The sequence below is a fragment of the Dermacentor andersoni genome, chromosome 8 (genome assembly GCF_023375885.2).
Source record: "Dermacentor andersoni chromosome 8, qqDerAnde1_hic_scaffold, whole genome shotgun sequence".
Lineage (NCBI taxonomy): Eukaryota > Metazoa > Arthropoda > Arachnida > Ixodida > Ixodidae > Dermacentor > Dermacentor andersoni.
Window position 1 is genome coordinate 138,944,459 of NC_092821.1, and position 14,447 is coordinate 138,958,905.

The following is a 14,447-nucleotide window of genomic DNA, read 5'->3' on the forward strand; positions in this document are numbered from 1 at the left end:
TTGCAAATTTCGGTGCCAAAAGAACGCTCCACCGGAAGTGTTCCGGGGTCGCATACTGTTACTGCACCTCTGTTACGCAAGCACTAGTTGTTGCCACATGTCGGATAAAAGGGCCTATTCTTTTCCACATTTCACGGTCGGCCGATCCCGTTGATAACGCAGGACTTCCCCTTTTGCATAGTAAACGCCTTACAGCAACAGATTCCTAACAAGAGTCGCCCGCCAGTTTCCCCGGTGTAGCAAAGCACGCACCTGGCTGTAATAGCCCTAAGAGGGCTGACAGTATGAATGAATGAATGAATGAACTTTTACTTGCCTCTCTGCCGCGTTGTTTGCGTTCCGTTCCACGTCAACGTGCGAACGCACCACTCTTTATCGCTGTAGCGCACAGCCTGAGTTTACGGACGGGACCGTTAAAAAAGAGAGGCGACACGTCGACGCGTGGCACACGACAGCCACGCGTCGTGTGTCGTCTCTTTCTTGTGCACTGCGTGTGTGTTTTAGGACGTGGGCTACTGCAATCGCGAACCGGCCATAGCTCGGACGAAGCCGTCGTTGGTGTACACCGTCCTTGGCCGCCGACTTCTCCTAGCGTACAGACCGAATTTACGGGCAGGGCTGAGAAAGAGGCGACACGTCGACGCACGTGTCGCCTCCTTCTTCTTCCGGCGTGTATGTTTTAGGACGTAGACTGCAGTAATCGCGCACCAGCTTTAGACGAAGCCGTTGGTGTATATACCGTTCCTGGCCGCCGACTTCTCCGCCGCCCGTCCCAGCAGCAGGTCCTCGTGCGCCGGGGGCAGGTCTCCCTGGAGCAGCTGGTTGGCCGCGGCGAGCACGGCACGGGCTCCCAGGCGACCGCTGCGCCCTCCGTCGGCTGCGTGGAACACCGAGTGCAGAGCTGCGCAGAGATTGGTTCACCGATTGATTGTGAATGATCGGTCGACTGAGTTTGATATTCGAAGCATCGTATAGGGGCTGTGACATGCACGCTGTTACCCGCCGTGGTTGCTCAGTGGCTATGGTGTTAGGCTGCTGAGCACGAGGTCGCGGGATCGAATCCCGGCCACGGCGGCCGCATTTCGATGGGGGCGAAATGCGAAAACACCCGTGTACTTAGATTTAGGTGCACGTTAAAGAACCCCAGGTGGTCGAAATTTCCGGAGTCCTCCACTACGGCGTGCCTCATAATCAGAAAGTGGTTTTGGCACGTAAAACCCCATAATTTAATTTTTTTTTCATGCACGCTGTTATAAAGGGCACCGAGTTAATTTTGGCTATACGTGACGATATCTTACTCGCACGACGTTTTCGCCATCTATTATTTCCTGCTTCAACTGAAGGACTTCGACCTCCAAACCTTATAAGAAATACTAGGGAACCTCAAAGCGCCCTATCTGATTTACTAAAGCAGCTTTTCTAGGAACCAGTATCGGTTTCCAGGAGGTCACGTGTCATGACGCAGAAAGCGGTCACGTGGGAGCGGAACACAGCGACGTTTTGCACTCACTCCGCTTCTTTGGGTCGTTTGCTATGCTGCTACACCGGGCCTCACACCCATGGTAGCAGCACAGCGGACGACAGTGCGAGCCAGAGCGAATTTGCGATTCTGGTCGTTGTCAAATTCCGCGACGTTATCGAATTCGCCATCTTGTCGGCTCTGATTGGCCCGGAGGGCTGCTTATACGGCCTCCCTGATTGGCTCAAGGTGCCGCCTTTACAAAATTTGACAATATGGCGGCAATTTGACGACGTCTTGACCAGCACCCCGTCTGCAAAAACAAAAGAAAACGTCGCCGCGTTCTGCTCCCACGTGACCAATTTCTAGTCGTGACTTGACACGCACTCCTCTTAGTGCCAGACATCGAAGAGCGCCGCATTTCCGCATCACCATGAGAAAGCAATAAGAGAATACAGCCAAGAAAAATATACGAAAAAAAAAGTCCGTCATTACAGAGACGTTGCTTGTTCGTAAACGTTTTGCCATTCAGAGAATACCGAGTTAGCGGCAAAGTTTACGTAAGCGGCCGCGTTGATAGCGCCAATTAACCAGATAGGATAAAGATAAGTTTTTACAGTGGCCAGCTATTATGTTACCTGGCTGCTGGTGTATGAGTGTCTGTGTCCCCACCCCCTTCTCGTTCTCCAGAGAGCCGGTATACCGCAAACGGCCGTTTACGGGTTACCGGAGCCATAGACGGCGGTGACAGCACTGGTAACAACACTTTGTGATGCTTCGTCCAGCTAGGATGCATTCGAAACATTTATTTTTGTGTGTTTAAGTGAGCGTTATTTATCGAAGGAGATTCACAAGAGGAGTGCATTTTAACGTTTACACGGCTGCCGGTACTTTACGGTTGCAGTTGGGTAAAATATGGTAGGTCACTGCAGTATTAGTTTTGTGTACTCTGGTTACGCACTGCGTCACAAGATGACGCTACCAGTGTTGCTGCTGCACGTCCGGTAACCCGGTATACCGTAAAAAAAGTTTACGCCCCTAAAGTGGACAAGGGTGTTAATTGTCATACAGTGTATTCCACAAACGGTATGGTGTTTGCCGACAAGATAAACCTCTCGAGTGTAGGTTTCGTACGTTGATTACCATTATACAGAGTCTCAAGGTGTAGCCCGCTGTAAAGGTTCGTGGAGATGCCGCGTTTTCGCAAAGTCTCAAACAAATCAAGACCAAGGGAAGTGACGGCATCGTTTGGTCGATGCGGGCTGCATCTGCGAGCGGTGACGCGTCCGCCAGCAACCCAACCCGTCAGCTGTTCTTTTTTTCTTTCTAGCACGCCGTCCGGCCCCACCACGACGACGACTCGCTTGCTCAACAGGCGCGTTGGGCGCCGGCTTCCCGGGGCCTCGTTGCGAGACTCCCGAGGAATTTCCGTGTCCGCCGCCCGCGTCGTGTAAATGCGTTTCGACACGTCTCGTGAGTCACGCGCTTCCTCGCGTATAACGTCAACGGCGCGCGACGCCCGCGTGCTATCATGCACATCGTGGGCATGATTGTTTACATGACAGATCAGAAACTGGCTGGTCGGTTGATTTGTTGGTTGATTAATTGGATTGATTGATTGATGATTCGTTAGGTTTAACGTCCCAACGGAACACTATAGGGCTATGAGAAACGCCATACAATGGTGAAACCCGGATTAATTTTGGCTGCCTCCTTCCCGTTTTTCTACATTTAAGAATAAAGTAATAATATACGAGTTTGACCGCCAGGGTTTGTCGACGTGCACTTAAATATACTATATAGGCGGGCGTCTTAGCGTTTCTCTCTCACCTAGATCCGGTCGTCGAACTCGTGAATCGAACTCGCAACCTCGTGCTCAGCAACCGCGGCGGTTGCAAAAAGAAAAAAGAGCACGGTATTACTGTAGCGGAGAAAAATGTAGACCAAAACATCCCTTTGTTGAAGTTCGCGACCCGACATCAGTGCCATTGCGCCAAGATTGATCTCGAAGTACACAGTTTCTGGTATTTGGTCTGGTTTAGCGCTAAGAAAGCTCTCCAAACCTGCTAGGTTAAAGCCTCGATTAGGTTGGTGGGGAAGCAGTTCTTCATCTATAAATAGTTAGACAGGTAGAGGCGCTCCCAAGTTTTATGACGTCACGGGGATACTACATGTGACGGGAACTCCAAGAACAGCCGCGTCGCCAATGCCCTTTCGTTTTTGTGCATCGGTTCTGACGTGTACCAAGCCACGGCTGAAAGTATCACTTCGGAACCCTATAAGCCGCGACCCATACATAGCAAACACTGACCTAACAAACATTGAGATAACTTAATTGGAAGCGGGGAACACCACGCACACGGAAGAATTTTATGTAAATATGTGTTACAGCGTTGTACGATGCTACTCAAGATGACGAGCTGCGAAGCAAGAAAAAGAAAAACAATCTCTGATCGCGCGAAGTGTCCACTTATCGACGATGCACGCAATTGCTGTACGCACCACTGACAAAGACAAGGCGGGCTAGTTGGCGCGTTGTTTCAGGGCCGGGGTAATATTTAACGATATCCATTCCTATTCCTTTCGTTCTCGTGCTACGGCAGTGGTCCGAGCTGTAGTATACTATCGATCCGCCTACGTTATCGCGAGGAACGGTCCGCTGTGAACGGTCAGCGATAAGAAAGGAACATAATCGAGCGAATGGCATCGCTATATCATACCGAGGGTCCAGATTTGTGTGAAAGCTTGCAACTGTGTGCAGCAAAGTTTCGGTTCATATTCAGCGCCTTGTGGTGGGGCCTACGCTCTTTCTGTCCCGCGGATCCACTACGAATCGCAAAATAAAAAGAGAAAAAGCGCGGAGACCATTCACGAATGATTGCCAATGTAAGCGAATAACCGAACTAAGCGATAAAGCCATTTGCTTTGTCAAAGGAAGGATGCGCTCGAAGGTGTACTTTAGTTCCAGCGAAGGTGTGTAGGTATCGTTTGTTGCTTGATCGCATTGTTCCGAGATGATCAAAGCCGTGGACTGTAGCAAATGTGCAAGCGGTATTATACAGGATAGCTACGCACTTGTAAGCCGACTCGTCATCCGCGTGTTGACTCAAGCGGCGCTAGCGCCGTCGTGGGAGGCGGTGCCATCCTCCTCTCCCGCCGGCCCCACAGGGGGAGAGGGCGCTGAGAGAGGAGGAGGAGGACGCAAGAGCACATTTTGCATCGGCGCCTTTGTTGTAGCGGCGCCGAAAGTCCGACCACCAAACAGGAATGCCAACGAAAGAGGCAAAGAAAGCATATATATGTGAGACAAGGCCGAGAAAGCCGTGATCATGATGATGATGATGATAATTGTCAGCTATGGCGGATGCAACGTGTGTGTGGCACACGCGTTGCGTGGTCGATAATGCAAGGTCACGCCGACGTTACTCACGGCTCCGACCTTCGGACGCGACGAGCCGCTACAGGGTTGTGGCTCGAAAACGCTTGAGAGCTTGCTGACGCGAGTCTCTTAACCATACACGGACTGACGTGCAAGTTGATCTGCAGGCGTGCACGTCCCACGTGATTGAAACGCTCCTTCTTCTTCTTAACGGTGAGTCCTCACAGCACGGCACATAACCACGATTGGAATTGGCCTAGTAGCGAGATATTAAACGAATCCGCGAGCTAATGCCACACATGTTCGCGCACACGCAAAAAAAAAAGCAATAAACACGTAACAGAAAGAAGGGGAACTGGTGCATAATCGCAGTAAAATTAGGAAATGCGTAAGTGTTTCAAAGAACACGTGACAAAAGAAGAGGTTAAAGAACAGGTATTGCAGTTAACACAGATGGCAGCACATTTTGTTCCCTCCATTTTTACTTAAAGGGACACTAAATTTTAATATTAATTCAACGTGGACTGTTGAAATACCACCCCAGGAACCTCGAAACGCTTGTTTCATGCGAAGAAGAGACTTATCTTAAGAGAAAATGCGTTCTGAAGCGTCCGCGTACTTCTAGCGCAGTTCAAATCACCCGCCCTCCGATCGAGGAGTATTGACGTCATGGTCTCATAGTGACGTTGCGCCGTCGGTGAGTAAAACGGCGCCCGCAGACGGCGCTACGACTTTTCTGCGCAAAACGCAAACGCGCGGCCAGAAACAGAGCCAAGACAGAGCCTACAGCAGCGCGAAAGCGGAACTATGGTGGCTAGCGGAAGGGAAAGCGTGCGACGATAAGCTAGCGTTATCAGCATAGAACAGTTTACACCCTTTGGAGTGCCCCTTCTGATAACGCGCGTGCCGTTCGTTACTGGAAAGTTCCGGGCTCGCAGCGTTAAAGAAAGGAAACGCATCAAGGCAGATGACTATTATCGTTGTGTGGCAGAAGGGGCACGCCAAAGGGTGTAAACTGTTTTTAGAGTGTAGGAAACATCAATACCCAAGAAAGTGGACGAGGAAACGGCGCTGCGGTAGCTGAAATGGTAGAGCATCGCACGCGAAATGCGAAGGTTGCACTTTCTTGGGTATTGATGTTTCCTAGTAGAACCCTGGGAGTGTTAGCCAGCGCCACCACTCCCAGGGTTTTATACTACTTCTCTCTTATAAGCTCTCTACCTGTACCACGTGACCGGCTTCCCACTCTGACGCCCCTGATGCGAACGCATTAAAACTTCGTGCGTGCAGAGACCATCGATGCTACTCGCCGCGTTAGCCCATTGATGACTATGCTATGCACTCTTAAGCAAAACTACACCCTTTTGCCACACAACGATAATCGTCATCTGTCTTGTCCGCATTTCCTTTCTCTAACGCGGCGATCCCGGTACTTCCAGTAACGAACGACATGCGCGTTATCAGATGACATAGCATTGCCGACAGGAAAGTAGCGGGCGCGGTGTTTTCAAGAAAGGAAACGCAAGCAAGGCAGATGACGATTATTGTTGTGTGGCAGAGGCACACCCCAAAGGGTGTAACTTTGCATAAGGGTGTACCGCGTGCGTCGGGAGGCCCGCCGTGGTGGCGGCGATGCATGGCGTTGGCGCTGCTAAGCACGAGGTACGCCGGATCACAGACCCGCGTATCACGGCGGCTGCATTTCAATGGTGGCAAAATGCGAGAATGCCCTTGTGTGTCGTGCATTGAGTGCGCATTAGAGAATCCCAAGGTGGTCGAAATTAATCCCGAGTTCCCTCCTCCACTAACTATGGCTTGCACTTCACCTCCTCCACTAACTATGGCTCGCGCTTCACATAACCGATCGCGGTTCTGATACGCAGTTTAAACCCCCAGAATTTAATTTTACGCCCGTCTCAATGAATATCGAGAGAGAAAAAGCTGTTCGCTTTAAAATAAAACGAGGCACTGCAGCAGACGAGAAAGCGCCTCCTAACTGCCACTTGCGTGTTTTTGTTCGCCGTGCTTATGAAGTACTTCGCGCTGTATATCTATGATGCGTATTCTGAATCAACTCGCGAACCAGCCCGCCTGTCCGCGTTGACAGTGGAGCGGATGGAGTAATGCATACACTGAGTAGGCGGCCACAGTCGCGGAGAACACGGTACACGCAAGCGAGTGCTCGAAAAACAACGCCCGGCGGAGGGAATCGCACTCGATCCCGCGGCGTCGGTGGCAACGGGACGGGACGGGCGACGAACGACGCTAATTGGGTGAAGGAGGAGGATGCGGGGGGGATATGGCTTTCGCCGGATCTCGGGGTCGTAGCTCCGTGTCAACGCTCCGCGGTGACCTCTTCCTGCTCCTCCTGTAGTTCTGTGCAGCTTCCGGAGAGGCCGGCTTCTTCGTGCGAGCAAGCACCACACATATGTGGTTCGATCGACGAACCGTCTGGAATCGGCTGATCTTTATCTACGTATAGAGTGCACTGGACGCTAGCTCGGCGATGGAGCCGAGCACGAGGTCGCGGGAGCGAATCGCGGCCGCGGCGGCCGCATTTCGATGGGGGCGAAATGCAAAAAACGCCCGTGCCCTGTGTAACTGGGGGCACGTCAAAGGTCCCATGGTTGTCGAAATTAAATCGAAGTCCCACTCTACGGCGCGCGTCATACTCAAATCGTGCTTTTGACACGTAAAACCATAGAATTCATTCGTTCGGTGATGGAGGCCATGAGGCTAAGAAATCTGTAATTGGAACGACGTCTTAGACGGCAGCGGCAGTCCAAGCTTGTAAGACGAGGCGTCACGAAAAGTAAACGTTTGCAAGCTGCCGTCACGCACTGGTGGGTGAACTCGGTGGAAAAAAGCCTTTCAGAACAAGTTGACAGGGTGAAAAAAACGTGTCTGCTGTCTGACCAACGTGCCTGCGTGGTGTTTCAGCATCGCTAATTAGTGAAACGGGAAACGCTAAAATAAATAACTGATCGCATGCAACCTCCAAGATGGAGGTCTGCTGTCATGCCCCTTATGTACACACCGCGTGTCCCACAACATCGTGAAAGTCGCGGCCGAAGGCTTATAGGGGTGTATAATATATAGCGTCCCTAGCAACATTGCTGGATCATCATCAAGATCATCGTCATCATCATATTGTCACGTAGTAGTGACGGTGAAGAAAGCAGCAAAACTGGGAATGACGAAACTAATCGTTTTATTGGGCGAACTTGTGCCCTAAAAAAAACACGCTGCACTCAAAGAACGGCGACAGCGACTAACACAGTCGGCGATCGTCGAAAATCTGATCAGCGGGTCAAGCGCGTCGGCTTTTATGCACGAGTCATCGAATGCTCCAGAGTAATCGCTGGTGCCCGCGTGTCTTCCACAAAGTTCTACACCATTCGCGTCGCACATACATGAAATCAGATTGCACAGGGTTCGGTAACAACCAGACAGCGGATAGAACCATCGATAACATTCGAGAAACTTCCGATACATGCAGGCGCGTCCTGCGCTGTGCGATAAGATTTGTTACACTCTAAAAACAGTTGCACCCTTCGGGGGGGTGTATGTCTGCCACAGAACGATAATCGTCATCTGCCTTGCCCGCATTTCCTTTCTTTAACGCTGCGAGCCCGGTACTTCCCAGTAACGCACGGCATGCGCGTTATCAGCTTGACATTGCATTGCCGACAGGAAAGTAACGAACGCCGCGTTTCCAAGAAAGTAAACGCAAGCAAGACAGATGACGATTATTGTTCGGCGGCAAATTTACACCCCAAAGGGTGCAACAGTATTTAGAGTGTAGGCGGTGCAACGTGGTGACCCGATACCGATAAACAAGTACACGTGTCATTATTTTTATGTACACTGGGGTAGGACGAAGGCCTCTCCGAGCTGAACTATTCAGGATAGTAAACCGAGAACTAAACATGAAATAGCCGTGTTCGAAGAAGCGTATATGCTCGTCTTTTTGTTGGATGTCGCACGTAACTAGCGTACACTCTAAGTTTACGCCCTTTGAGTCGTATCTTGCCACACAACAATAAACGTCATCTGTCTTGTCCGCATTTCCTTTAACGCTGGGAGCCCGGTACTTCCCACTAACGAACGGCATGCGCGTCATCATCATGGCATAGCATTGCCGACAGGAAAGTAGCGGGCGCAGCGTTTTCAAGAAAGGAAACGCAACAAAGGCAGATGACGATTGTTGTGTGGCAGATATATACACCCCAAAGGGTGTAAACTTTTTTTTTAGAGTCTACGGCGACAAAGACTTCTACATTTATTTTATGTCACGTATTCAAAAAGAAAAAAAAGGACATGTTGAGACAGCGTGCGCGTTTCTTGGGGAGCTCGTTTAAGGGTGAAGTGCGACGTTCCGAGGACTCTGGGAAGGGGGGGGGGGATGCAGTCACGTGTACCTTTTACAAGGTTAAGCGAGGGAGGTCGTAGTCTGGCCCCGCTCTATTTTCGTATTCTTTCGTCGCAGAAACGTGTGCCGAATCTGTCCCCCGTAGTAAAAAAAAAAGGCATTTTTCTTTTGGTAGTACACGCTGCGCGTATTTCACATACACACACAAAAAAAAAGAAGTATAGAACTTGAAGGGCACTAAACGTCGCGGAACGTAGACACCGAGAGCAGTGAAAAGAACGCGTTTTTAACCGCACCGCACTCGCCTTTTTTTCTTTTTTTTTTTGCGAGCAAGATATATATACGCCACCTTTATACGTGCAGCTCGCGTCGTTAGCGCAGACGCATTAAAGGTGAATGAGTGCTCGTAAATGGCTTTGGCAACGGAAGTACGAATATCCCCCCCCCCTTCTTTCCCTGTTTATGCTTAGACGCTTTGCGGCGTTCCAGCTGCAGGAAGGAAAAAAAAGAAACAGCTCTAGGAGCGACGTTCCAGGGAAAAAAGAAACGGTCGTGAAGGGCTGCCAAAAACGGCGAACTCGTTAATTAAAGAGCAACGCTAAACTGGTTTGGACGGTATATGTAAGGTGTCGCTTCAAAACTAGATTTGCATTTATTTCGCAGAAAAAAAAGGGGGGGGGGGGGGTTGATTCGCAGCCGAGAAAATTAAAACCAAACTTGATTATTTTATCTCCCTCTACTTCTCTCTGTGTCTTTTTAGTTGTTTTTTTTTATTCACGCTCTGAAGCTCGCCTATACTGGCGCGGTTGCGGACGTTCCCTACAAAGAGGCAAATCTCTGACCACGCTCTGTTACACTCTGAACAAAATTACACCCTTCGTGTTGTACACTCTTAAAACGGTTGCACCCTTTGGGGTGTATATTTGTCCCACAACAATAATCGTCATCTCCCTTGCTTGCTTTTCCTTTCCTGAAAACTTGGCGCTCGCTACTTTCCTGTCGAGAATGCTGCGTCACACTGATAAGGCACATGCCGTTCGTGACTGGAAAGTACCGTGCTCGCAGCGTTAAAGAAAGGAAACGCGGGCAGCACGGATGACGATTATTGTTGTGGGACAAGATACGCCCCAAAGGGTGTAAATTTTTCTAAGAGTGTATCTTGCCACACAACGATAAACGTCATCTGTCTTGTCCGCATTTCTTTTCTTTAACGCGGCGAGCCCGGTACTTTCCAGTAACGAACGGCGTGCGCGTTATCAGCATGACATAGCATTGCCGACAGGAAAGTAGCGGGCGCGGCGTTTTCAAGAAAGGAAACGCAAGCAAAGCAGATGACGATTATCATTGTGTGGCAGATATACACCCCAAAGGGTGTACCTTTGTCTGAGAGTGTAGACAAAGGTACACCCCTTGGGGGTGTATATCTGCCGCACAACAATAATCGCCTTGCTTGCGTTTCCTTTCTTGAAAACGCCGCGCCCGCTACTTTCCTGTCGAGAGTGCTATGCTGATAATGCGGGAGTGCTATGCATGCTGATAACGCGCATGCCGTTCGTGACTTGGAAGTACCGCGCTCGCAGCATTAAAGAAAGGAAATGCGGACAAGGCAGATGACGATTATCGTTGCGTGGCAAAAGGGTGTAATTTTGCTTAAGAGTGCGGGAGTACCTGCTGGAGCTGCAAGAAAGTGCAGGGCGGTTCGGTACACCATTTGCCGAAACTTTCGTTTTTCTGGCTTCAAACGGATTTTGTGACTTCCTCCCAGAAAAAGTGATCGTTTTTTTTTTCCCTACAACAGCTCGCATATTACACGAGTGCAACAATTGGCGATGATTATACGCTTACACGCCCGGTGACTAATTTCCTCGCCATGCTCAGAAAACTACGAGTGTTCGGAAACTTAAACCGATAAAATCGCAAGAACGTTCGGAGCCACAGGAAGCTTTAGCTCGCGCCCATCTCCGATCGATGCCGCTTATTCAGGTGCATGTAAAACGCAAAAACGCTTTTTCTGAGATAACCACTGGGCCGATTTTAGTGAAAACTGTTTCATTCGAGAGAAAAGGGTAAGTTCTAATGACTGTTGGAAGGGGAATGTCGATTTAAGGATTGCATTTTTTAAAAATAAATTTTCTAAGATTGGTAAGATTGAAGCAAAAGATAAATAAATAAAAGCAAGGAGTTTCAAATTCGTAACTCTGCCTCAAGAACAGATATCGCAGTTCGGTAAACTGCATCCGTTAGACCATCCAAAGCGAACAAATTTGATAGATCAATTTTATGTCTTACGTGAATTTGTTCCATTTTTTACATAGGTTTTGCAAAAGTCAGACTAACACTAGTATATTTGACAGCCATGCGCGATACGTCAATTTTGTCCGCTTTAGACGTACTATTATATGTAGTCTACACAATTATGATATAGTTTCTCATTGCTGAGTTACGGAATTGCAAACTTCATAGTTTCGTTTTCTGAAAATTTGCGATTTTTAACCATCTTTCTTAAAATATTGACGGCCTAAATAAAACATTTGCTACCAACGGTCACTATATTCTAACATATCTTTTTATAAAGCGCAACAAGCTTAATCTAATTTGGGGCACTGGTTGCCGAGAAAAACTATTTCTCATTTGCCATGCGTTTAGATAGGAGCCTCCGAGCTGAAGCTTCCCCTTGAACAAATGCTTGTATGCTGACCATCCATTCCCGTGGTGGCTGATAGATAGCAGCGTCCGAGTTTTCCCGGGTAACTTTTGTAGGCCATACAGTTTCTCACTGGAACACTCAGAGGGAAATCTGGCTCTGCAGCTGCGCTGTTGTACATGCGTGGGAATGCCGCGGGATATATGGTGGCTTCGGATCGGCATCGTTCTCGCAGAGCCAGGACACATCGAAGGGCGGCACCCGGCTAGCACCGTTCTTTCTGTGTCAACAGTTCCATTTCCAGCTAGCACAGCACGTAAAGAACTGTTTTAACACGAGAAACATGTTTTATTCAAGCCATAAGAGTTGTGATTGGATGTATATTTACATGAAACGTAAAAAAAAAAAGTATCGGCGCGCCGCTAACGTCGGAGGACAGACGACGTTCGCGCTCGCCCTGCGACATGTTCGTCGTCTGTTCCTCCTTTTCTTCGCCTGATCGCGCACTGCGGGTGAGTAAGCTTCATCGAAAGATGCAATGCGTGTGATTGAAAACTTCTGAAGATTCTATCTTAACAAAGTATTATCTGTGTAGCCGTATGTCCACGTTTTAGGCGAATCCTCGCTCAACCCCGCATGCCAACGCAAGCCTTGCACACCCATGACGTCACAGCGCCCGTTTAGGAAACTCGCAAAGACGGTGGCGTACGCGCAGACGTACCACCTCGGCCAGCGGATCTCCTCGCATGTGTTCAGGGCATGGCCTCCTCCGAGGCGTCGCGTGCTACAAGATAGACGCGGCATCTCGGAGGCCATGGACGCGGCATAGATACGCTTGCATGGACGCCGAGCATCGCGGATGCATGGCACCGTCGTTGCGACGAGCGCGTCCTTGTACGTGTACCGCACACAGCGAGCATGCATCGGTGACAAGAGGCGTCGGGCGTGTGGAAAGTCTAAAGATCGAGAAGGGTATTTGCATCTTCGATAAATGGAGTTGCCGGGGCATATCTGGGGGCCGCGTACTCATAACGTTTATCTTTTCTGTTCTGCTTTCTGCGACGGTGCATGTTGACGCTGGCGAAGGACGAGTTACACCGAATGCCATCTTTCAGTTTTACGGCGGAACTGTCGCGAATGAGCTAATTAATGTTCTTGGGCAGGCATAGGCCTGTGTGATTTTAAGCGTAATGCATCTATGGCACGTTATATATCAACGTTTTCTCGCAGCTTTGGTAGTTCTTAGTTAAGTACAATTGCAACAGCCATTAGCAAAACTGGGAATAGGTGCAGAGCAGGATACTGGTGGATTAATTGCACCGCATACGACACTCGACTCTTGTACCTTAAAGGTAGAGAAATAATCTTAGCTGTGTTAGTAAATTACCCTTCCACAATTAATACAAAGAAGCCACTCAATTACCGCGACGAGACGCAATGGTAATAAGCCTGAAAAAGACGCAGAAATGAAAGGAACGCGAGTGGCGACACCGCCTTGAAATTCCTGCACCAGCCCGGTGTCTGTCTGTGTGACGTCATGGATTTTGACGCCGTCTGCTCGGGCTTATAGTTTAAATTATCATTGGTAAATACGGAGTGCATTTTATTCTAAGTGTGTCAAAGACTGAACTTATGAAGTTTCAGGAACAGTTACTGAACCACAACGGCGGAAATGCGAGAAGGTACTTTGCAATCTGTGACGTCGCACTGACGTGTGTGCCGGCCCTGTGGTCCCGGCGCGAAATTCAAAAATGAAATTTTTGACCGTCACTTTCTCTTCTAGTAGGCAACCTATTACCGCAAGCTCAACCAAAAGTATAGAGTTCTTCAAGAACACTGTTACCGTGAGAAGATCGAGGCTTTGTATGCCAGAAAAAGACGCAAGAAGAAATGACAGGTGGCGACGCCACCTTGAGGCTTCCGAACCAGCCCACCGTCCCGTGACGTCATGGATTTCGACACTGTATGCTCGGGCATAGTTCTTTTTCCTCCCCCTCCCCCCTTATTTTTGTTGTTGTTTTAGAGATGGACTATCGTTGTGTTCTAAAAGACCTCAAAATTAACTTAGCATGTTTCGAGAACATTTTCACTGAGCCACAAGGGCTCATGTGGGAGAAAATAGCTTGAAATCCGTGACGTCACAGTGAGAAGTGTTCCGGCGCTGGGGTTTTCAGTGAGAAGTTAGAAATGTGAAAATTTGACACTGTTTTGTTATTTTCACAGCAGTCGGCCTCTTGCTGCGAAATGCACGAAAACGCCGTTTCGAAATAATACTTTATCACTCTAGACTGATTGCGTGTCCTTAACGTTCGTTCAAGCAGTTTCTGCGCATAATACATAGCGACGATGATTTGTGTATCTTGTTAGTTTTGTAATTATTTTACTACACGTTCTCATTTGCTATAGTGAAATTGAATAAGCTCACATCGCATCTAAAGAAATATGTTCTGCTTGTTCGATTTGTGTATTTGTATTTCGTCTGCACTTTTGTTTTTCTTTCGCGCTTTCTGCAATAAACCCTGGCGGCATCGGGAGTGTGTTAGTGTCGGGAGTAAAATGGTATCATTATTATTGATAATATAGAGAGTTCGTA

At 48.9% G+C, this 14,447-nt stretch overlaps 1 protein-coding gene and 1 long non-coding RNA gene across 3 annotated transcripts in view; one reads left to right on the forward strand and one right to left on the reverse strand.

Annotated features, from left to right (window-relative positions):
- Positions 1-14,447, reverse strand: part of LOC126525956 (neuronal-specific septin-3-like) — an 81,095-nt gene that overhangs the window by 25,304 nt on the left and 41,344 nt on the right. Inside the window, exon 3 of one of the 2 annotated variants that reach the window (XM_050173954.3) lies at positions 740-901. The exons of the other annotated variant lie outside the window; for it this stretch is intronic. Within the exon in view, the coding sequence (XP_050029911.2) occupies positions 740-901 (162 nt within the window). The remainder of the gene's footprint in view (positions 1-739; positions 902-14,447) is intronic. 2 annotated transcript variants of the gene reach the window in all.
- The window catches only part of LOC129383369 (uncharacterized), a 90,057-nt gene that overhangs the window by 13,282 nt on the left and 62,328 nt on the right, over positions 1-14,447 (forward strand). The window lies entirely within an intron of this gene.